The sequence below is a fragment of the Rhea americana genome, unplaced genomic scaffold (assembly GCF_003343005.1).
Source record: "Rhea americana isolate MKP2758 unplaced genomic scaffold, rheAme1 scaffold_19, whole genome shotgun sequence".
NCBI classification, from domain to species: domain Eukaryota; kingdom Metazoa; phylum Chordata; class Aves; order Rheiformes; family Rheidae; genus Rhea; species Rhea americana.
The window spans coordinates 3,493,712-3,516,097 of record NW_028186038.1 but is presented as its reverse complement, the minus strand read 5'-3'; the positions used below and the strand labels follow the sequence as shown (position 1 = coordinate 3,516,097).

Below are 22,386 nucleotides of genomic sequence, written 5' to 3'. Positions count from 1 at the left end.
AGCAGGGCCTATCTCTGTAACCTAATAGCTGCCAAGATTAACATGCTCATATCTACGCCAAGAATTTTAACAGGGATCTTCTGGCCTGTTGTCAATTAAAATTCTCTCCTATACGGAAGAACATGGAATTTCCTAATTTTGAGCATSATGCCGAATGCAGTCTAAGCAAACCTCTTTGGATTTCTGTTTTCCTTAGCTGGGTTATTAGATTTTTTTTCTTTTGATTCTAACGGGTACTTTTTGTAATAGGTGTGAAGATCACATATTAGCAGAAGTTCTCATTTAGGGTGCACCATATTGACACACTCAACTCTTTGTCGGCTCACTCCTCAGACTGGACGTGGCTGTTCGTAGAGCTTACGTGGTTGTGTTCATAATCGTGTGTGTTCTTATGTTTAGCGTAAGACCTAATGTGCTTAAGGCAAGGATAATCCCCTTAGCTGGCCACCAATTGACCCTGCAAAGAGAGCCTAGAGTTCTAGCAATAAATGTTGGCTTAGATTTCATTTAGAGTTCGTGAATATTAAGAGTTTCTGTGTGTCTGTCCCAGTGGATCAGATATAGTCTTGGTACCAGAAGTCTCAAGGTCATTTCAATAACCAGTTATAATGGTTTTCTGCTAGTATTCATGCAAATTAATACTTGTGCCATTTGGCACTAATTGGCGATGCAAAGTTAAGCATCCTATCTGCAATTACCTGAAACCCATATCCTTTTACAGACCCACATCACACACTTTCAATAACAACACAGGCCTTGTTTGCGTCTTTGGACTAAAAGATTGATCTTTGTTTTCCTTAATCCTTTTTTTTCCTTTTTTTTTGGTATTGTTTACTTGAAAATACCTGGAAATTATTTCCATTAAAGCAAAAGTTTGTTCCGCTTGCACACTAAATGCTACTGCTTGTTACTTTCAGTGAGCTGGCAGGGCTTTCTAACTTCAGAGCTTTCTGCCACCAAGTATCTAATATAGCATTTGGACCAAACTTTAGTTTTAATTTCAGCTTTATCAAAACCCCTGTTTTACATTGTTTCAAAAGTCTCTGCACAGCCCAACTAAGCAAGCGAGTTTGCATTACTGACTCATCATTGCAAGGCTCTTGCAAATGTTTCTAAAGATACTTTCAGTTCAGTCTCCAGAGATTTGAGTTTGACGTGCAGAAGGTCCCAAGTCCTGTCCCCGTTGATACAATATGGTAGCAGAGATTGCAGAGATTTAGCCACACACACCTAAAGTTGCATGACGAATAGCTATACTTAGTCAGATAGGTGATGAATGAGACTGTATAGAGCAAGAGCTATAGTCTAATTCAGTGTAAACTTTATGTGTAGTATAAATTCTCGCTATTAAAAAGGTCTTACTGAATAGCMAGACCAAATCATTAGTTTCCAGCTAACTTGGCCAATATTTGTCTTCTGTTGGTTTTAAATGCTGAAATATCCAAAGGGAAGTGTCTAGTTTTATATAATAGATTAGTGTTTGGAAACCTAAATTTGAAGTGTGATGAATGTCATCTGGTAAATACAGCTATTTCTGAAAATATTGCAGTGACTTAGACCTAAATTTAGGCACAAAGCTCCAAAATTGTGGATTCTGATTTCATTTCTCTTTTGCTTAAGTGAACAATTAAAATGAAGGCATGCCTCCAAAAATAAGCAAAAAGAAATGAATTTATCAATAAAATATCAGAAAACATAAGTTGATAGAAATAAGACAGGACCAAAAAAAAGCAAAAGTTAAGGTTATTAGAAGCTCTATTTTCTCTTTCTTATGGCTTTTATTATATGATCAGTATAAGGTTTATGACCCACAAGTTATTTGCTTTGAAGTGTTTATGCTTTGTGGTAATAGCATTTGTCTCAAACTAGTAATGTTTTTTTTTTAGAAGAGGACTTTTGTTCTGCAGCACCAGAGAGCCACTGAAGATGCTACTAAGGGTCTCATCAAAATGGGCAGAAAAGGGTGGGAGTGTTTCAGGGAGAACTGAGTAACTTACACCCCTACTATTTTTGTCTAGATGATGTTCCCCTCTGATTACTGAATGACAGCTGTATGCACTGTGGSGATGTTGCTCCCTGTCTAAGAGAAAGATCAAATTAAATTAGAAAATACCCCAAAAGTGTGAGACTCATCCAGTGGCTTTGCTGAGCAAATTAATCATTACAGCAAGCATGTGATTATTTCAGTTATAAAGGGTGCATGATATTAAATTTGGAATTTGAGATCTTTGTTATTTATTAACAGACCCTGGCCCTCAGTCTCAGCTATCTTTGTCAGCAGCATGACAAATTGTCAGCTCTAGTAATCATATACATGAAATGCATGTTTTGCTCAGAATGCCAGAATCCCCTAAAACTGCGACTGCAGGTAAGTGATAGCATTTATCATTCCCTAATCTTCAGCGTAAATCAGGAATTCGGTTTTCAACCACATAAGATATAAGAGGGAGTTGAAAGCCAAAATACAAGTGGGACCGTGTATCACAATTTTTGATTAGCTAAAAGTGGAGGACAAGTGGAATGAAAACTCATTCTTGCAGATTACAGCTTTTGTGCAGTCCAATTCCCTCTCATAATTTAGAATAACATTAATGTTCCCTTTATCTTTACTCTGAGCTGTTGAGAAGATGCAGAGCTTGTCTGTCAAGTTTGGTCTTGTTTTAAGACTATTATCTAAAGTAAGTAGGAAAGCCATAACATAGAACTTCGATACCTTCAAATACAAATGAAACACTGTAAGGGTGTACARGAGGTGTAATTTTCTTCACACCTGGGAAATCGCCCAGCAGAGTCTTGTTATGCACTGCAAACACGCAGCARGGACGTGATTTTGGAAGCACTCAGGTTTGTCTGGTGTTCCCCCTGACCTCAGCGCAAGTCCTCCCATCCGGGGAACAGGGCTTGCTCCAAAGTCAGTGCTTGGCCCTTTCTGGAAATCCCCCCCAGACCCCAGCAAAGGTGTAGTGAAGAAGCTGCTAGAAAAGACTTCGCCACATCTAGTGCTCCTTTTCTAGTTGCCTGGAAGACCAGTTGTGGTGCCAGGCTTGAGGGAGGGAGGTGCTCTGAGCAGGAGCTGTGATACCCAGGGGCTGCAGGCTGCAGTGGGACTGGGGTTACCCGGGAGAGCGTGCTGTGGCCAGACTCAGCTCTGCGGGTGGATAGCCCTTCTCTTTGCCAGTACTTTACTGTCATGATAATTTGAGATTAGTCACAAGAGTTTTTTTTTTTTACTTATTGCTTTCTGGTCACAGCAAGGYGCAGGCCCCTTGCATGTATCACTGAACCTTCTCCTTCTGCTGGGTTTAATCCAGGTGAGATACCATACTGCTTGATTAAGCAAGCCAGCTATTAGGACATTCTGCATAGGGATATTTGGTGCAYCTAGCACCAGATTTTCCAGACGTTACATGACAATTTAGCAGTGGCGCAACTATTTGTTGATACACAACCGTAGCTTTGTGAGTGGAAGTGCTGTGTTGCTTTGGCCAAAGATTATTTTCACTGGTGTTTTTGGCATGGTTAATCCCATTACTATCTGCTTTATTCAGTTCTGCCACTGCTCTGCCCTCAGTCTTTGCTGCTGAGCTCCATGTTAATTTGTGCAACAACCTCATCTATCAGCAGTCTAAACACAGCTACAGCTGGAGTCAGAAATGCTAAGCCACTGTCARCAAGAGGCACCTACCTACCTGCCTACAGGCTGAGCTCCGCATCTTCCTGTGGGAATGGACATTCATGAGCCCTTATCCTAGGCTGGTATCAGAAACCTTGAACAGTGCCCACTCCCGTGACGAAATGATTTTTACCACATTGTAGCCAAATGCTTTGATATCCTTAGATCATGCCTCACCTCTTGAATAAGCAAGCAGCACAACTAGTCCTGGGCATGTTTATCTCATCAGGATCCCGCACAGTTGCTCTTGTAACTAGAAGTGGAAAGTTACTCCTGAGAAACTCTTTCCAACTTCAAGCTACTCTAAATCAGGAATGTACCACAGCTGTGATTGTCTCAGTAGCAGTTAGTGTCCAACAGTAAAGAGCAGAATCTTTTATCAGTTTTGTATTACAAAGAGCATCCCTAACATTAAAACCTGRAGGCTTCTGACTATAAATATAATCAAGAACATTTCTGTGGCTGTGCCAAAAAAAAAGTGAAAAACTGTTGGAAAATAATAAGTGCAACTTCAAGAGCACTGTTAAGTTCTGAGCTCCCAGAAACACGTGGCCGTGCTGCTGATACCATAATATCACTTGATTGCTGGTGCCAGGAGTATCAGGGCAGCCTCACCCAGTTCTGTTGTGCTCGAATCTGGTCTCCTAGACTCTCTGGAGTCTGCGGTAATTTCCAGCCTATTCTGGTGTGCGTGCACCATTAGAGACATTATTTCTGATGGAGCTGTGAGACAGCTGAATACAAAAGTACGAGCTTTTGGTTACTCTGCACGGTGTGCAGAGATTGCTTAGGGCCACTTTACAGCTGGTCTGTATATATGGAAAAGAATCTCCTGGCCCTGATATGGGCCCCGTGCCCTCCTGGCACACTGCCTGTCCCATCTAGCACTACGCTTGCCAGGCAATATGCATCCCTGATCATCTTCTGGAAATGGAGCTCCTCTGGGAGCTGGACTGACCAGGTCCCGTGGAAGGGTGGCCACAGCCTTCCTTGGGCACAGCTGCTCCAGTGCGAGGARGACACAGCCTCTGACGCACACTGCACTCGCTCCCCACTGCAGGCAGCTGAGCTTAGCCCCAGGCGTAAGCAGGAGCAGTGCCGTAGTGCCTGGTAATTCAACTGGCAGTTTTCACAGTGCTCTAAGAGTTAGTTCAGGCAGAATTAATAACTCTCCAGAATTTCAAGCATGTATTCAAAAAAATTACAAATGTTGCAGTCTTCTTAATTTTTCAGCAATCTTTTTTCTTAGTCATTTGTCTTCTCTAACAACGCACTAAGTACTGCTTACAACTTCTTCAGTGTTCCAGCTACAACAGCTTGAGTTCTGTACTGTTTCATGTATTCAGACTAACAAAAACATATCTTGATGAAATAGAAATATAGAATATATAAAAATATATTTAAAAATACAATATAAAAATAGAAATGTATATCTGTTCTAGAAAATAGCTAAGTTCTTGCACATTATGCAAGAAGTGGAAGACGTTCAGGAAAACTATATGGTGGAATTCCCTTCTGAGGTCAGAGATGTTAGCAAGCAAAGGGGGATACTGTGTCATAAAAGTATAATACAGAATATRCTTTTATACAGATATATTCTTTACAGAATAGCTTGGCAGAACTCTTGAACTCGGTGTTTTCCAAGTGCTAGTGTTTCACTTCAGCATTATTATAGTCGTCCTTAAAGGACAAAATACTAAACACTTCACTTAATTAGGATCATTGCACGAACCACTTTAGAAACAACTTCTGGTTTCTTATAACCTTGCAGCAATATTTGCAGCAATTTGGTTAGACGTGTTTTGCCCTACTCCCATGAACTTTGGAGTCAAGAGGGAAAACTGAAATGCTGCTGAATCAGAGAATGAAGATACATTGCAAAGTTAGTGCAGCTAGGTATGCCTCCAAAGAGAAATGTTTAATAAAATTCCACCTTGATGTGCTCTTGAATTGCAAAAGCCTTCTAATGCAGCCTGTGCCCATGATTTATAACAATGACTCATAATATTGCATTATATTTAATATGGTGTAACGCTGATGCAAGATGCCATTCGTGGAATTTCAATGTCACAGAAAAAGAGAGGAGAGAGCAATCTGGTCATGTACCTTGCCTTGCTGTCAAGATGAAGAGTTTACAGCCAAAATGCATAGAACCTTTCAATACCTACTTTTCTACTGAGGCAGGTTAACTGGAAGAATAACAGTTTTATTTCCTGGAGCATAAATATCTCTCAGAYTTACGTTATTGTGTGACTTTCAGTAATTTAATTAACTTTGTACTTAAGACAAATTTGCTAACAGAAGATTCAGTCTTGCAATTATAACTCCTCACTTGGAAGTTCTCGGGGCAAATCAGGATTATGCCTTTAAATTAATCTAGGCTTTATCTCTCTTTTCTGACCCAACCAGTATGAATTATTCTCCTGTTCTCTCTATACTGCTTCCTTCTTGCTGCAGTGAATCAGCACTTCAGGAAACACTAATTCAAAGAGGAAGACACCCTAACTCAGTTTCTGGAGGTCAGAACCAGSTGCTCTCCAAAAGGTTTGACAAATGACATGAGGCTTCTCAGGCTGCTCGGGGCCAGTTTTGCAGGGTGCATGCAACCCCTTTTTTGAACTCTGCCCCTTCCCCTCTGAGTAGCCTGAGAAGTTCAATGTCATGCATTTGTCTGCAAAGATGAGTCCTAGCGGTCTGGGGAGAACTGCTAGCCCAAGCCAAAGGGAGAGTTAGAGCCCTGACTTTTAACAATACAGAAACCTGTTACTTGCTTTGTCGCAGCAGCTGAGGCGCCCTGGGTGCCTGTCTGCAGGAGCCGCTGTGCCGGTGTCTCATCACAGGTGGTGTTATTCTGCAGCATGGGAGCAGCTAGAAGCGCAGAGAGCTCTTACAAACCGAGCTGAGAAGGGAGCACTTTGCATTGCAGGCTGCCTGTGCACATGGGTATTCTTCAAGCGTTACATTAGCCAGGCTGTTCAGAGAAGGAAAGAGCAGCACAGATCTGTGCCACATATAACCTCTAAAATCCTCCATCTTCAATATGGCTAATTTTCATCTTGTGTATATACATACATACATATATATATATATATATATATATATACATATATATATATAAAAAGCCAACAGGTGCTCATACTATTGTGCTAACGAAGTCAGTAGGTTCAGCAGACAGTTGTGACACCAGAGGGAAGAGAAACATCTGCCTAAGTAATATGAAACTATAAGGAGGTGCAAGAACTTGAACTGAGCCCTCCAAAATATCTGGATCAGACCTTTCCTGGTGGYTCTGTGTCAGTATATACCATGAAGTCCTACCTATGTTTAGCCTTCTTGTGTAAGTGCAGCAGGCTTGGCTACTTCAGTGCAAAGTCTGACAGCTCTTGCTCTCTGAGATAGATAAAATGAATTTATCAGTGGAAGGACTTGTAGGAAGAAAACTAGATAACACTATATGTTYGATTTGCCATAGTCCATCTTGAATCTACTGCCATTGGTGTCRTCCTAAGGGACCTTTCATTGGTCAGCCTTGAGAGCCCAGGGGAGAGGGACCCAGCACACAGTTCGGTTTTGCCTTTCAAGAACCAAAGAAATAGAGGGAGCTGTCTTTCCATAGGTATAGCGATGCCTACAGGTGAAGAAAACAAATCAATAAGAMTTGAATATCTAGTTTATTTTTGGAAGCTCCACTAGGTCCCAGTCTGTCTCCTACATGCATAAATACCATCAAAAACTTAGCCATGGGCAAGTAAACCCAGACAAGAATATGTAGCCCAGAGGGAAGCCACCAAGAATGGATTGTGTTGAGGCTGATAACATTCATATTGCCCAAAAAAGGAGAGTACCACCTAAAACAAGAYATTCTTTGTTGTGAAAGCATTAGGTTTTGAGAGACCTAGCTTGCCAAATACCCATATAGACCTCTCTCTGCCAGTTGTCTTAAATACTGTGATCTTTCACATAACAGCAAAGACTGAAAGGAATCTCTCTAGCAAAAACAGCATTTATTCATCCTCTACTGATTGGTGGAGTAACATGCCTCTTCTCAATCATGTTACTCTTTCTTTTCCCTGAAGATTTCAAACTGAGATTTGTTCAAACAAAGATCAGTAATTTTRCTCTGTAAGGGATGCAGGAAGAAGCGTAGAAATATCTCTAAATCAGAACAGTTCCTGAGCCTGCTGGAGAAATGGCAGATTGCCAGAGATAGCACACACCACCCTTCTCCCAGAAGCTCTATTCATGCATAGAGCTGAATCTTCCAGGTATCATTTTTTAGGACAGCAAATTGTGCGTATATAGGTGAGAAACACAAGGAGCGCGTGTCCTCAGGGGAGGCTGCTGCATGTTTTGGCTTCCTACAGGCCAGGTCCAGGACTCGTTTCCTCCTCCTCCACCCTACCTCCACACCTGGGTGATAATGGAGCCAAAAAGTATACTGAAGTGCTACGAGGAACTTCTTTTCTGGTGTACATCTTTTTATGCTTTGCGTTTGAAATAATTTACTAATAGAGAAGCCAGTAGCCAGTATTTGCAGTCCTTTACAGACTGGTTTGTCACTTAGGGAGAACCTTTTAGTGAGAAGAATCTTATCACCTACCTAAAGATGAAACTCCATTGGGCTAAACTCCTCTGTTATTTCTGATTTCAGTGCGTTTGAGCTTGTGTAGCAGAGGACACTGTGGACCTTGATGTTCTACCATGCTTTTTAGTAAGTGCCTTTGTGCTAATAGAAGGCAAATAGTAAAACTCAGTATCTTTACTAAGATAACTCAGATTATTTGATTAACAAATTAATGGTCRGTCCTTGAGCTATGGTCAGAATTCAGTGTTAATTTTGCTAGTATTTTGAAGTACTGTGTTTGCATTGGAGGGCCAGACCCAGAAGTTTGGGATTCTAGTAGAGGGAAAAAACAATCTGACCTGTAGAACTACTTCAGTAGCAMTAAGTAAGAGAAAGGTTAGGCTTTTGCTTGGGGTTGTAATCACTTTTCTTCAATACCATATGCTTGTMTCCAGCATATGCCTAAGAGGAAATGTCTTAGAGCCTAAATATCATTGTAACAACAAACGTAGTATCCACAAATTAATTGCTGTTCCTAACTTCCATCTCCTGTTTGCCTCTAAGTCACAGTAAAACAGTGCTAAAGTCAGTACTGATGCCACAGGGGTACAAATAATGGGGAAGGTAAAATAGGTAAGAAAGCAAGAGGATCTACATTAATTCTTTAAGATGTGATCAGTAAGATGGTAACTCCTATATTCAGCTACAGAAAGCAGTTCTGCTCTATAGAAATGTATTAAATCCTATGCAGTGTGACTAAGCAACCCAGAAAAGGCTTGGGAGCGGCACAGATGTTACTAGGAGCATTGTACGTAACAGTTAATTCTGGTAGGCTGGGCACTTGCAAGTGCAGATAATCTGCTGTGCCTGCCTTAGCCCTTTAAAGTTTCTGGGGTAAAAAAATAAAATGGTAGAAAATGCTTTTTTTTTTTTTTTTTTTTTTTTTTTTTTTTTTTTTTTTTTTTTTTTTTTTTTAAACCAGGCTCAGGAAATAAGCCCGTGAACAGCTGACTAAGAACATTTTCCCAGGGACTCCTTTCAGATCAGTCTGTACCTGCACACGGTTGCAGGGGAGGTACAGAGACACCGCTGGGCCCGTCCTAGCTGGGGAAGGGGAGAGCCCTGTGCCCGCGCCCAGCGCCCGCGCGGCGCCAGCCGGCACGGCTCGGCAGAGCACCGGTCGGGTTGGGTCTTGCACCCGCAGCTGCTGCCGCTGCCGATCAGAAAGCTGGCTGGCTACAGCAAACGGCAACGGCAGCAAATCCCGGGCAGTCGGGATTCCCACAATCCCCAAGAAATCTGCGTGCTTGAAGCTGCTGAATTCTTGTCTTCCAAGTGCTGATTCAGCAATAATTGCTTTCAACTACCCCGTCCTGAAGAACGGAAAAGAGGGGGCGGGAAGGTTTCTGTGCAAAATGATAAACCAAATACACGTAATGGCGTTACAGTGAGTCAGCCTGCGGTCTTTTTGCAAAATATTTTTCTCCCGTTAGATGTAGTCCTCACACAAAGAGCAAGGGTTAGACAGTTGGGTTGAAAATGATCCCTTTTCAAATGAGTGAGAAGGTCATGTCTGAACCTGACGGGAATCCCGTTCACCCGCACGGTAGCAGGCAAGCTTTTTATCATGAGTACCGTTTGACTTTCCAGGTAAAATGTTTGTTTGCTTTTTCTTTTTACAACCGTAAAGAGTAACATTTAGGCAAATATTTGACGGACGGACAGACGGTCCCAACAAGCTTGTATAACGTGCAAAGGTGCCTGCTTGTCTACCGTACGGTGACGTTAGCATCGGAGCACCCGCAGCTCCCGCRCACCGTGCGTGGTCTAGGCGGACCTCTCGCCCGAGGCGGGAGACGGCCGCGTCCGGGCAAGAGCAGAGCTACTCACCTTCCGCCCGGCCTCGTTGTTGTGCAGGTTCATGAGGGTCCTCGCGTTCTGCTTGATCTCCCTGGCGTCCACAAACACCTTGGCGAACCCTATTCCGTATCTGATGTCAGCGGAGCAGCCTCCCCATTTCCATCCCTCCTCCTTGTGGTACTGTCCCTGTTTCTCCTTGTCACAGCCGCAGTCGCTCAGGTTTCCCTGCGTGCAGGCGGCCGTGATTGCGTGTGCTACCCCAGCAGCGATGATGGCGTACGTGAATGCCGCTTCTCTGCTACCTGGAAGTGAAACAGCGCTGTAAATGCATGCTACGACGCGGTGACAGCAGTAAGAAAAAGACACGCAAGCTGCTGTAGCGCAAACACCGAGGGCTGTTACTAGCAGTGCTGTAAATCTGCAGGCACGAGCAGGTCCCCACTCTTCTAAGTACTGATTTTTGTGGATGTTCAGAGACTCTCTAGAATGATATCTCTCCGTGAGGCTGTCAAAATTAAGGTAGTATTTAGGTACATTCATATATATACTTCTAGATGACCTTAGAAGCAAAGTAAACCATTCATAGAAAAAGCAAGGAATTGGCAAATGTTTAAAGAAAAGAAAATGGATAGAATTGAGGGTGGAATTGCTAAAACTTCCGTTTTCAACTTTTTTAATTAGCTCAGAAATGGGATTCTGTTTAGAAGTTTAATTCTGAACTAAAAGGTCTTCTTAGTGGAAAACAACTTCAGTTAGAAATCTTGTTTGGAAAATATTTTAGCTGAACTGAAACACTGTTTCAGATTATAAACTTCACCGAGACCCAGGGCAGTAATTTTCATTTTTAATCTGAAAATTTCTCACAAGATGGAAAAAGAGTTTCCTGACCTGTAGTAAGTATCATGACAAAAGCAAGACAAAGGAGCAGCTTCACCAGATGTCTGTGAGGAGGTGGTAAAGCAAGTGTTATTCTGTGCAATATATATGTACATCTATTTGCATTTGACATGCATTTAGCATGTCCTGAACTAAGTACCTGCCCCTACTCTTATTTCTCTAGTGACAAAATGTACCTTCGCATCAATAGGATCAGAATCAGGCTCTTAATTAGGAGAGGGCAGATGGGAAGATCTACTTCCCTTCTTTAAACATCTGCCAGTTCTGGCAGAACTCAACTGCTGGCAGTAGTTTATTCTACAAGAAACAAGCACATTTCTGCTGTTTATTGGATTTCACAGAAAAATAATCACTTAGGAAGAAAATCTTACAAGCACTTCATTCTCAGCTACATCACTTTCACATACGTGCTCTAGATTTCTGTGCATCAGTAAATAGTTCTAATGAAAAATACTTCCTTATGAGCAAGGATGTAAAATGGAAAACAAGATGAGATCATCAAAACCTGTTAATAGGCAACTGCATGCCCTTTTATTGGCATAGGCAACATCCCACTGATACTGCTCTGCACTGTGGTTGTAAAGGAACTTGTAGTCAAGAATTAGACTTCCTCAAAGAATTTCTTGTTTACCTTTTTTAAAAAAAAAAAAAAAGAAAAAGAAAAATCTTAAAATGTTAAATTGCTGTGACTATGGACTTTATAGATAAGCTTTTCAGGGCTAGTGGCTTTTATGAAAAAGGGAATATGGGGTAGAAGTCCTCAGTTCGTAGTTTCCAGTTCGCTGTCTGTGCACTAACATGGGAGTACCTGATGAAGCCTATGGAAAGCCTCCTCCTGCTCTCTGCACCCATGGAGGCAACAGGCAATTGTGGACATGGCCACCACATGGGCACATCAAGGATGTCAGGGTTCAGACCTGCCTTTGCTAGTAGCCAGCTGCTAGTGTAGCACATAGCCCCAAAACGTGCCAGTGCCAGAGTGAACTGTGAGACCAGTGTCTCGCCATAGCCTTCTACCATCAGTGCCACCTTCTGAAAGGAGCAAGTGTCCTCGGAGGTAGAAGAGGTAAGAGGAAGCTACTGAGATAAAGCCTACCTCAGTGAGGAAAAGGGAGAAATGGCAAGAAGCCATTGATTTGAAGTGTACATGGAGTTGTGCTCTCGGTGTCCTGGTGTAGCAGCGAGGGAGACCACGGGCGGCAGGTGCAAAGGGGTCTCCTTCCCGGGGGCGCCCGCAAGGACCAGCCAGGGCACCTTCCAAGTCCTTCCTCCAGGCTATCCTCAACATCCTCACTAGTTTAAGTACAGCAGTATGAAAAGGGCACTGATAAACAGGGAGGGTACAGTAAGAAGTCCCATTTTCTCCACTCGGGGTTGCTCCTTCAAGGGGCAACACGTTGTGCCAGATTTCTGTTTCATGAAGTAGCAAGAACGGGGCAGCATCAAAAAATGTTTTGAGTTGAAGTTTGCGTCTTATTCTGGTTTTGCTTTAGTTGGATGATTTCTAGTCTAACACAAGTTGTTTTAAAGAACTAGAATAAAAAAAATTCTCAGATCATTTTAATATAATGCACACAATATTGTAAAGATGAAGCAGCCCCTTAGCCTCTTCAGGGAGCAAAATTTGATACCAACAGTATAAAAATAATGCAAGCAGAAGCAGAATCCAGTTCTGAGCTTGCTCTTAAAATCTTTTACACATATTATTTTATAGATTTGTCCTGTTTGGGGAAAAAAGCAGCCTTTGAAAACTAAAGGTTGGGAGATTACAAGGTAAACAAAGTGAGTGTCGGGAGGAATTGATCCAGGTAGGAAGTACTGTCCACAGGAGATGGCTATATAGTATTGATAAAGCAGTGCACGCTTGTCATACCCACATCAAACTAACTATTTTTTCGCCTAAATGATTCACTTTTTTAAGCTTCAGTACCCTAGTTTAGCCCATAGAAATGTCAGCACATGAAGGGCGGTACAGGAACACATTCTGGGAAGGCAGAGTTTACTTTGAGCCTGTTCTGTGACACTGCTTTAGATACCAAAATGATATTAAAGGGTTTTTTGCAACCAAATCAGCAATGCTTAATGGGCTAACATGCAAACAAGTGTTTTCCTGCCACTTTTAAGTACTGAATGCTGCTGCTGCACTTCTTATTTCAGCAAATAGTTGAAATGCCCGGAGGATCTCAGTGGAAATGCTGCTTTAACAAGGTGCACCAAACAGCTGCTCCCTGCAGGCAACAGGTTGTTTCTGAGTCTGTGCTGATGCTCTTGAGCCRGGTGACAAGGGAGGTACCGCTCCGCATTCACTCCAGTCTCGGCAGGTGCTAGGTTGAAAGGCTCCACCTGGACCCCCAAAGATGAGCAGTTTGGGAAACACATTTCTGCAGAGATTAGCAAAACACGTCTTCTCTAGGGAAAACAGGTAGTTGCAGTCAGTGGTCGTCAAGAACGTCTGCACAACTGAAAGGCTGTGGAAAACCCTATGGTGCAGCAATTTACCTTCTCTAGAAGGCTAGAAAGATGAGATATTAACTGGAAGAGTGAACTAGTATGTTTTTAGCAGTGAGATCAGAATAGACTTTTTGGAGAAAATTTAGAAGAAATGTTCTCATATGTATGCAGTAACAAAACTGTCCCTTGAACAATCTTCCAACTCTTTGGCTTAGAAGCCCTGGCTTGAGGTCCAAGAATTAAGTGTTTTTGCTGTTATTACCTACTGACTCCATCCTCAAACTGCAGCTGAATTTAAATCTATGCTTGAAAAAAACAGAAAATGAATTTTAAAATGCATATAACAAACAGTTGATCTTTGTGGAGGAGGAGTACAAATCGTGATCCCAGGCACTGGGTCAGCTTTAGAGTTTCTTGTGGAGGCTTTTCCAGGCAGTGAGGTGCAAGGGTGCACACCAAGCCACCTGTGACGGTGAACTAACCGAAGGAAAAGTGACGGCTGCCCGAGGACTACGGGAGTTGTGGAGAAAGGTGGAGAGTGGGTTATGGCTGTATAAAAATTGTGGTTGGTGTTTCCCTTGGTATTTGATAGTTGGCAGTGCAGCTCATTGACAGGTGCCCGCTCCACAGCTCCGAACCTCCCTGCCGTGCCCACGGCGAGCCTGCCGATATCCCCCCGGGGTCTGCAGGCAGCTGCGGCCTCTTGGCTCGCGTTGTCAGAACACTGCCAGCAACTGCTTGAAAACAACCCCAACACTGGTGAGATTGTCACAGCCTAAACTGCCAGTGGGTGGTCCGGATCTCCCCCTCGGCCGTACCGTCAGCCTTGCAACAGTGGCCGCAGCCTAGAGAAGGCGAGGGGCCCGCAGGTCCCGGAGCGGTGAGTCCGGGGAAAGCCGCGCTGCCGGGTGCCGAGCGCCGGCACCTTCTCGCCGCGTCCCCGGCGAGCAAAGGCTGCATCCGCGGCGGCTCCGAGAGTCAGGAACGTCGGGAGGGCTCCGCGCCTTGCACAGGCTCCTCTGGTCGCTTACGGGGCTGCTGATCTGAGGGGGCTTTCCAACGCCGACAGCGCTGAGGGCATCGGCGCGGCGCGTCCGCGGGCGAGCCCTGCGCTCGGCGGGGCCGGGCTGGGGCTGGCGGCGGGGACAAGGAGGCGCAGGAGACCGGTGCCCGGGGCTGGCCTGGGGACGTGGGCGCAGGCTCGGCAGCGCTTGCCCGCTTGGGCCGGGGCTGTGCTCGGTCTAAGCAAGCACTCCAGCGCCGTATGTCCGAAGCGGGCGGTTTTTCCTCGTGTGTCAAACACAAGTCTCGCCCTGCTCTTCCTGCTCGCGCCGGACGCAGGCGACGCGCGTTGTGCTGCTGCAGAGCGTGCCGCGTGCCCGCTGCCCCGCGCAGCAGAGCGCTGCCGCTCCGCTGGCTTTGCTGGAGGAGGGCTCCGCGTCCGTGACTCCCGCTGTCTCCACCGCTCCCCGGTTTCGCTGCTGAGAGTCCGGCGAAGCGCTGCAGCGCCGTGCGCAGCCCCTTCTGCGGGGAGCAGACGACAAAGCCTCTGAGATGTGCACAGGCAGCAGCCGCCGCGGGGCCTCGGCTGCCCCGAGGGGAGGCGCTAGGGGCATCCCGCGTGGGCGGRCACAGGAACGTGGCCAGTGCCATGGCCTGGCACCAGTTTGGGCCATTTAGGTCTTTAAGCTAAATCTTAAAATGTGAGCAGTTTATAAAAAGCTTCACTCACGTAGGTTAAAAACTTAGAGAGCTTAGTTTAAGGAATAAGCAGAATTACTTRGTGTTGCATGGGAAACAAGGCCTACACCTGCAAGGTACGGAGCAGATTTGACTTGCAGGATGCTAGTAAGTGCTGAGTGGTTCAGGACCTCGCAGTATCTAAGCACACTTCTAAATAGCTTGGCCCACCATATCAGTCCCCCTCATAATTGGCTAATCTGGGAAATAAAAAAGACAAATTTCTATTTATCTCACTGGAAAACATAGGTTGTATATTCTGCTATTTGAAGCCAAAGGGTCAGAGAGGGAGTTATCTGTAGTGACATGAGCTGAAATATATGTTGATTGTGAAAATATAAAGATGGAAAATACAGCATACCTTGCCAATTATGTGCCACAGCTAACATTACTTCACATCTCTCTATAAAGGCCATAACTCATAGCTAGTAAAAATGAAGACTAGAACTCATCTTCTGCCCACTCYGGGGTCTGCCTCCTCCTTTTTCTTGGTAGACTATGTTTGGTCTTGCACTTTTTTTTGTTTTATCTTTCTTTTACCTACCATGTGCAATTAATAAAATAGTAGCTTAAAAAGCCATTTAGGTATCCACCTCCTCTTTTTATTCTCCCTCCTGTAATGGCTCAAAGTGTTGAGGGATTGCGTGTCCTTAAAATATTGAACTGACTTGAAATGAAAATGACAGTTCCCTGGTAGTATGTGCTTTTAAAACAGTAATACCAATAATTTAAATTAGCAGAGCTGCTCTGAAAGACATCTGAGCCTTTTGAGGGTTTAGTCACTGCCCACTTTATCAAGCCAAGTTTGTTTCATCAACACATGGAATGAAATTCTTGGACAGGAAACAGCCCAGATATAGTGACTATTTTTGAAAATATCCCATTTTAAGCTCATAAAATAATTACTTAAGGCATGTGCATTGCAAAAATGGCAGCCAGGAATTTGGAGTTCATAAGACAAAGTCCCCCCCCCCTTTCAGATGGCTGTGATCCCTCCACACCACAGCATTATTTTAGAAAACCCCAGGTACTGACCCTGAAGTAGGAGATGCCTGTTTTACCTTTCCAATGAAATGTAATCTTTTTGTTTCTCTGAAACATGTACTCACAAGACACATCTGAAGGCAGGTATGAAAACCTTCTGATGGGAATTCCAACTACAGTGACCTTGGGGCAATGTTTTATCTTATAGTGACAGTCCCTGCTCAGAGAGATTGAGTTTTGGCACAAAGCAGCAGCCTGGGGTTTGGATGTTCAGGCCATATGTCAGGCTGGCTGCTGTTTTGCCCCCAAATCACGGTTGCTGTGCAAGACACTGGCACTGAAATGGGCAGTAAGGGCTGCAAACCTAGCACAGAAATGCAAATCCTGATCCTACTTGAGCAGGTAGCAAGACTCCTGTTAATTACAACAATATTTCTTCTCTGTATATCTCCAGGGTTTCATAACACCACAAGTTCAGGAAATAGCGTGTTTATCAATCATTCTTCTGAATATTGACAGCACTGAACAGTGCAGCAACACGTAGAACCCCAGCTTCCCACGGACACRTGCAGACAATCCTCCATGCAATAGGAAAACAGCAGGCATTTTAATCAGGATCTATCTGTGCTTGCTTCCTTGGTCTGTTATTCAGTGATTCAGAGAATCAGACTGTTTAAAACCTGGCCCAAGAGCCTACACCAGTGTTGCATATCGAAGCTCTCCAGAAAATGCTTGAAGATGGAACCCTTTACATCCRTCCTGGACTGGGTTTGAACAGCTTTATCTTTGTAACAGTGGCAAAATGAAGTTTTATTGTGTTGTTTTTCTTTTAAGTCTACAAGACCAGACAAGATACAGGAGAACGAGCTAGATTTTGTTCCCTTTTGCATGCTACAAAGAGATGGCTCCTAATTGACAGTTGCTGAGCAAGCTAGTTATAGTTGGTGGGTAGGATACTTGTCATTAGAGAAGCTTTTTTAACATATTAAAMAGTAAATCACTGCTAAGTTTGGTCCAGTGAGCAGCATAGAGCTAGTAGTCTAGTGTATAAGCCAAGGCTAACGGTTTAGCCTGTACATCTGGGTGCATCTGGAGCGAGCCCTGAGCCCGAGGCATTGTGCACAACATGCACAGTAGGTGCCAAGTGAGCCCGCTGCCCTCAAAATTTTTAAGACCAGTTTGCTCATGTGTATTCTTCCTTTGGTTTCAGCTTCACTGCTCACTTGAGTAATGCAAGATGGGTGAAGTTACCAGGGTGAGTGTACTGGGAAACTTTTCAGTGTAAAAGARAACAGACAACTGATGGATTTTAGTAAGACCAGGATCAAAGCTTGATAGAAACCACTTTTGCTGAAATGTTCTTCGGGGACCGCCAGGTCTTCACCGACTGTGGTTGGTTCCCTTTACTCTGTCCCAGGCAGGGCCCACAACAGACCTTTGTAAGGCTGTGCTGCCTTCCACCAGCTAATTTCCACCTTGCTGTGCCGCTTTGTGGAGCTGCAGTCGCCCAATTTGTATTATTTTTGCTTGCAGATTTTTCCTGAGTCGTGTTTAGTCGTGGCATTGCTGCTCCGTCATGACAAAAGGACATAGCATGGTATTTTTACCCGGTGATGCCAGTCAGATTCTGTCCTCTAGATGCCACGAAACGCACGGATATCCTAAAGCAATCACTTGAGATAGTTACTCCCTGCTTGTGCCTTGGCTCGTGATTATCACAAACAGCAAAGCGCTGCTGACTACCAGCTCTCAGAGTTGGGCGCTGCAGAACGGGCTACGGAGGYGCCCGGCGGCGGGCTTCGCCGCAGCGCTTGCTCCTCCTGCGATCCCTCGGAGCCCAGACCTGATTTCCGGAGTCCATCTGAAAGGCATCGCTGGCTGTGCCAAGCTTTAGTCTTGAATCGCATTTCACACGAACAGATGCGGGCATGAGTTTTTTGGACCTTCCTACTACAAAACCTTGCTTTTTATAGAGGCTGTCCTCAGGAGCAGAAGTGCTGACCACTCTAACGTATACGTTTGTTTTCAAAAATACCCATAATTGTGTTGTTGCATCATCTCCGTGGTTATTTTAAAAATTCTCTTTGTGACTTTACATTATTAATGAGGTGTCTATAGAGTTGTCTAGAAAAAAAATTTGTTGTATTAATCTTGATTGCAGCTTTTTCATTTCTTCTTATAATTGGACCAAGTCCTCAGCGGGAGTAAACTGATGTCATTTGTACTGTTATATCTCTTCATGATATTGGCACTACTGTCACCAGCTGTCATGATTAGATATCCGCCGTGTGTCAGTAGGGAAGAATCTCTCTTTTCAAGGACAAACCAGATAAAATGACACAAGAAACGGAGTATATATGCTGTGTGCTGCTTGGGAGCATGCTGTGAATCTGGAAACTCAGTCTGTGATCACAAATATGCCATATGAAGCATAAGCGAATTTAAATGGTTGTAACTGTAACTCTGCAGCTAAATTATCACTGGGAAACAGCCTAAATGCGATTTCTTTAAAATGTACAGAGACATRTGCTACAGATAAGAATGGGAAATTTTGGTATGTCGTTTTCCTTCTGCAGACTTCAACGAGTTTTACCAAGGCTGGTATTTCTGTTGTCATTTTAGAAATGGGAGAAGGGCAACACAGAGGAGGAGAGGAGCGTGCCAGGGTCGCTCGGCCGGACAGCGGCAGAGACGCTGGGAGAGCTCAGGCCTCCTGCATCACACCGCAGTGTCAGCAAGGCAACGCAAATAGTTTGGGTGCACCTGCATAACATTCGTAAAATACTCAGTAGCRGTTGGGGTTTGTGCATATTAAACCCCAGATACCTCCTATCAGGCATATGGTTCTTCAGGTCACGCGTTTCGCCTCTCTCTTCCCTATTTAGTGCAAGCACACAGGACTTACCCTTATCTCCACTTAGCTGTGGGCAGCAAGTTTGACTTCTGTCTTTACAGCACACAGGTTTTACCCTTTTTAACCAGAGTGAAATATTAGCCTGTATTTCTGTGAATGGCARCCTAGAGCACACTCCTACCCAGAGATCTTGGGGACAAAGAGAGAAATCCAGGAAATGGATGCTTTTTCCTTTTCACTGTAGAAAGCTGAGCTGTGTCTGATGTGCAAGGTTTCTATACATGCTAACAGACAAGAAGCAGAAGAATGAGGAGATGACCTGAGTGGGAGTGGTTGTATTGTAATATTCCACAGTGTTTGAGTTTCCTACTATTTTTAATCTTACAACACATTTTCCTTGCATGTCAAATCATCAYTGCAGATCTCAGCTCCTGAGAGATTTTTTTGTCAAAGTTCATTTTTAAATGTAAATGTGTAAGTGGTTTGAATTTGAAGTTTTTGCTTTTTCTTTAAATGAGTTTTATTAGTCTGGATGATATTCAAYGCTTGCCTGGGCTCTGAAACCAGCCATGAATTTGCCTTATCCATCTAAGCATCATAATGGGTAGCTAGAATGTATTAAGAGTTATCACCTCAAAGACAGATCAAAGTCTACTTCCTTTGATATTGACTTTTTTTAAAAGGACCTAAATATAACCCACTAGCTAAATAATTCAATTTTTTGGGGGGGTGGGTAGAGGAGCTGAGTGCATGTTTATGCAACAGACCACAGTAACTCTGCAGCTTTGTGATTTGCTGGAGAAGAAGAAATCCTTCTCACGTTTTCTGTTTAAGGAAATGTTACTCGTAGACTAAATGAGCCCAAATCTGTCAGGCGTCCAAATGGACTCTTCACTGACTAAGTGACAAACACTTGCACGGATCACCGGCAGGGACAGCTCAGCTCAAGGAATAGAAACAATGAGCTAATCCTAATATAGGAGCCGTTCTCAGATGTGCCCCACAATGCCGTGCAGTTTGGTTTTTACATACCTTACTTGACTCACTGTGTATGATTATACGAGGGGCTGAAAGACCTGTAATTCACACTGATTTCAATATTTACTTTTTGTTCGCTTTTTATTCTTGGCTTAAGTATCTCTGGACGTGGGAAAATACACATATCAACATGCACACGTATATGAAAATATACGTGAACGTCTACGTTCAGTCCATCAGCCCGCGAGTGCCRGGCACCGCCGGGGCTGCTGCCTTCCCTCGCTGGAGGCTGCGCCCCAGGGGCCCTSCGGAGACGGGTCTCTACCCGGCTCTTCCAGCGCTCCAGCGGGAGCRTCCTCCGGCCTGCCAGAGCACTGTCAATGCTGTATCTCTGCAGCTTATGCGAATGCGAGGAAAGCGGTACTAAGTCTCTACCCCACCACTTGTCCCTGGATGACTAAGTGATGCCTGGAGCCAGGCCAGGCCAGAGGGTTTCCCAACAGGCTGGACACTGCTGCTGTACAGCTACGCGTGGCTGTATTCAGTGCCTCCGCTCTCAAAACGTCCGTATTTTCTATCATGTTATCACCATTAGACTGGTTTTCTGGATTTTTACATCTAAATTTTAGACTGGGAGGCGGCAGAGAGACCTCAAGGCCAGAAACCGCCCGTCTCACCTTCTTCTCCCAGGYGCGGGATGCCATCCTGTGAGTGACYGGCTTGCAATTCTGACTCAAGAAGTCACTGTGCCTGTGTTTGGAAAATACTGTTCGCTTCCATACTCTCTGTATTTCAAGCGTACACACGTACTCCTTGTATTTCAACAAACACGAGAAGCCCCACTCCTGCGTGTTCTGCACTGCAGGGGTATGTTTTATGGGAGTTTTAACCTCAGCTCCGTTTCCTCAGATACTTGTGCTTATCATGATTAATGTTATTTTAGTTAAGAATTTTGATATATCTGTACTGTTGCAATAACTGAAAAAATGGAAACTGGAAATGGACTCTTCTGACTGTTGATTAGAATAGTCCATTTGTAAAAAGTTCTGACGTCTCAGGCTGGAAAGCACCTATTCTTTCCGGAGACAGAGAGGTCACTACAGGTAATAACTACAGAGTAACTGCTTCATGTGGTAGAAGTCTCTTACGATGAGACTGGTTCCTCGACCCAAAGACACTAGTCCCAAAGAGTGCAAACATCAAGCCAGTGGCACTTGTGAAACTTTGGTGCCCCAGGACTGCATTTCTATCCCTACTCACGTTCTGCCTCTGRCCACTGCCTTTAACTAGAATCAAACTTTTGCTCATCCTTAGTACGTGAATTAGGCTGTTGTCCTGTGCACTCTGTGCACAGAGGAAACCTCTTTTGGAAAGGTGGTTGTGAGAACAGGACAACGAAATACTGCAGAGGAAGCTCAAGCAATGTGAAAGCGCTTTCCTGAACTACAGCAAGGGCCCACCCAGGTGTCTTACTGGGGAGATCAGCAGGTGTCACTCGTGTCAGTGTGACAGCCCCAGCCTCCAGGTGAAAACCTGCCCAAGGGGACGGTCCTGCCCTGGCTGGCGCAAGCCGTGTGCGCTCACCAGTCCTTCCCAGCTCCAGTGCCCGCRCCCCGTGGTGGCTGCCGTTCCCGCAAGGCCCGTCTGCCGCCCTCTCCGCGGCCGTCAGGCGGTCAGTAGCTAGCAGAGAGGTAACGTACCCACTTTCAGCTCTTTCCCGAAGACCGTCCTCTCTCCCAGGGCCGAGCAGTTCCAGCGCCCGTTGCGGAACTGGAACTGGCACTCGTTGATGCCCATCTGGGACCCTTCCCCGATGACGATAATAGCGTCGGGCCTGCTCTGGCAGATCGCCCGCTGCCGGGGGGCGAGACCCGGGATCTTGTTACAGATGATGCTGGCTCCCAGGGCCACCACAGAGGAAAAACCCCTGCAACGACAAGAGTCCGGTGGTGGCTGGGGGATGGCGCGTCCCGGAGCCAGGCACCGGGGTGGGCACAGCACCCGCCACCTTCCCGCGCCCCCGCRGCCCCGCTCCCGCGCCGTGGGGCCCAGCTTTGGCAGGTGCCCCCGGAAAACACCCATCTCCCCCCCTTCGCCGCCAACGCTTCTCTCTCTCTCTCTTTCTCTCTCTCCATAAATAAAACAGAGATAAGGAGCACGTGGGCTCCTGCCAAAACGGGACTCCACTTCCTCATTCGTAAATTAAAGCACATGCAAGTGCGGTGCGTGCCTGGGCCACGCACAAGCAAGGGGCTGGGAGGGTTTTTAACTCCTGCCCGGAGCAGTGGCGGGGAAGGGGGAGGCGGGCAGGGGGCACCCCCGCGCCGCCTCCCCGCGCCGCCGCGCTCACCTGGGCCGGGCAGCGCCGGGATGCGCCGGGGCGGG

At 45.0% G+C, this 22,386-nt stretch overlaps 1 protein-coding gene across 1 annotated transcript in view; it reads right to left on the bottom strand.

Annotated features, from left to right (window-relative positions):
* The window catches only part of WNT7A (Wnt family member 7A), a 34,002-nt gene extending 11,919 nt beyond the window's left edge, over window positions 1-22,083 (bottom strand). The window contains exons 1-2 of the mRNA XM_085302554.1: window positions 21,702-22,083; window positions 10,128-10,399 (exon numbers count right to left, since the gene is read on the bottom strand). Coding sequence (XP_085158680.1) covers window positions 10,128-10,399; window positions 21,702-22,083 — 654 coding nt within the window. The remainder of the gene's footprint in view (window positions 1-10,127; window positions 10,400-21,701) is intronic.
* Window positions 22,084-22,386: the final 303 nt, after the last annotated feature.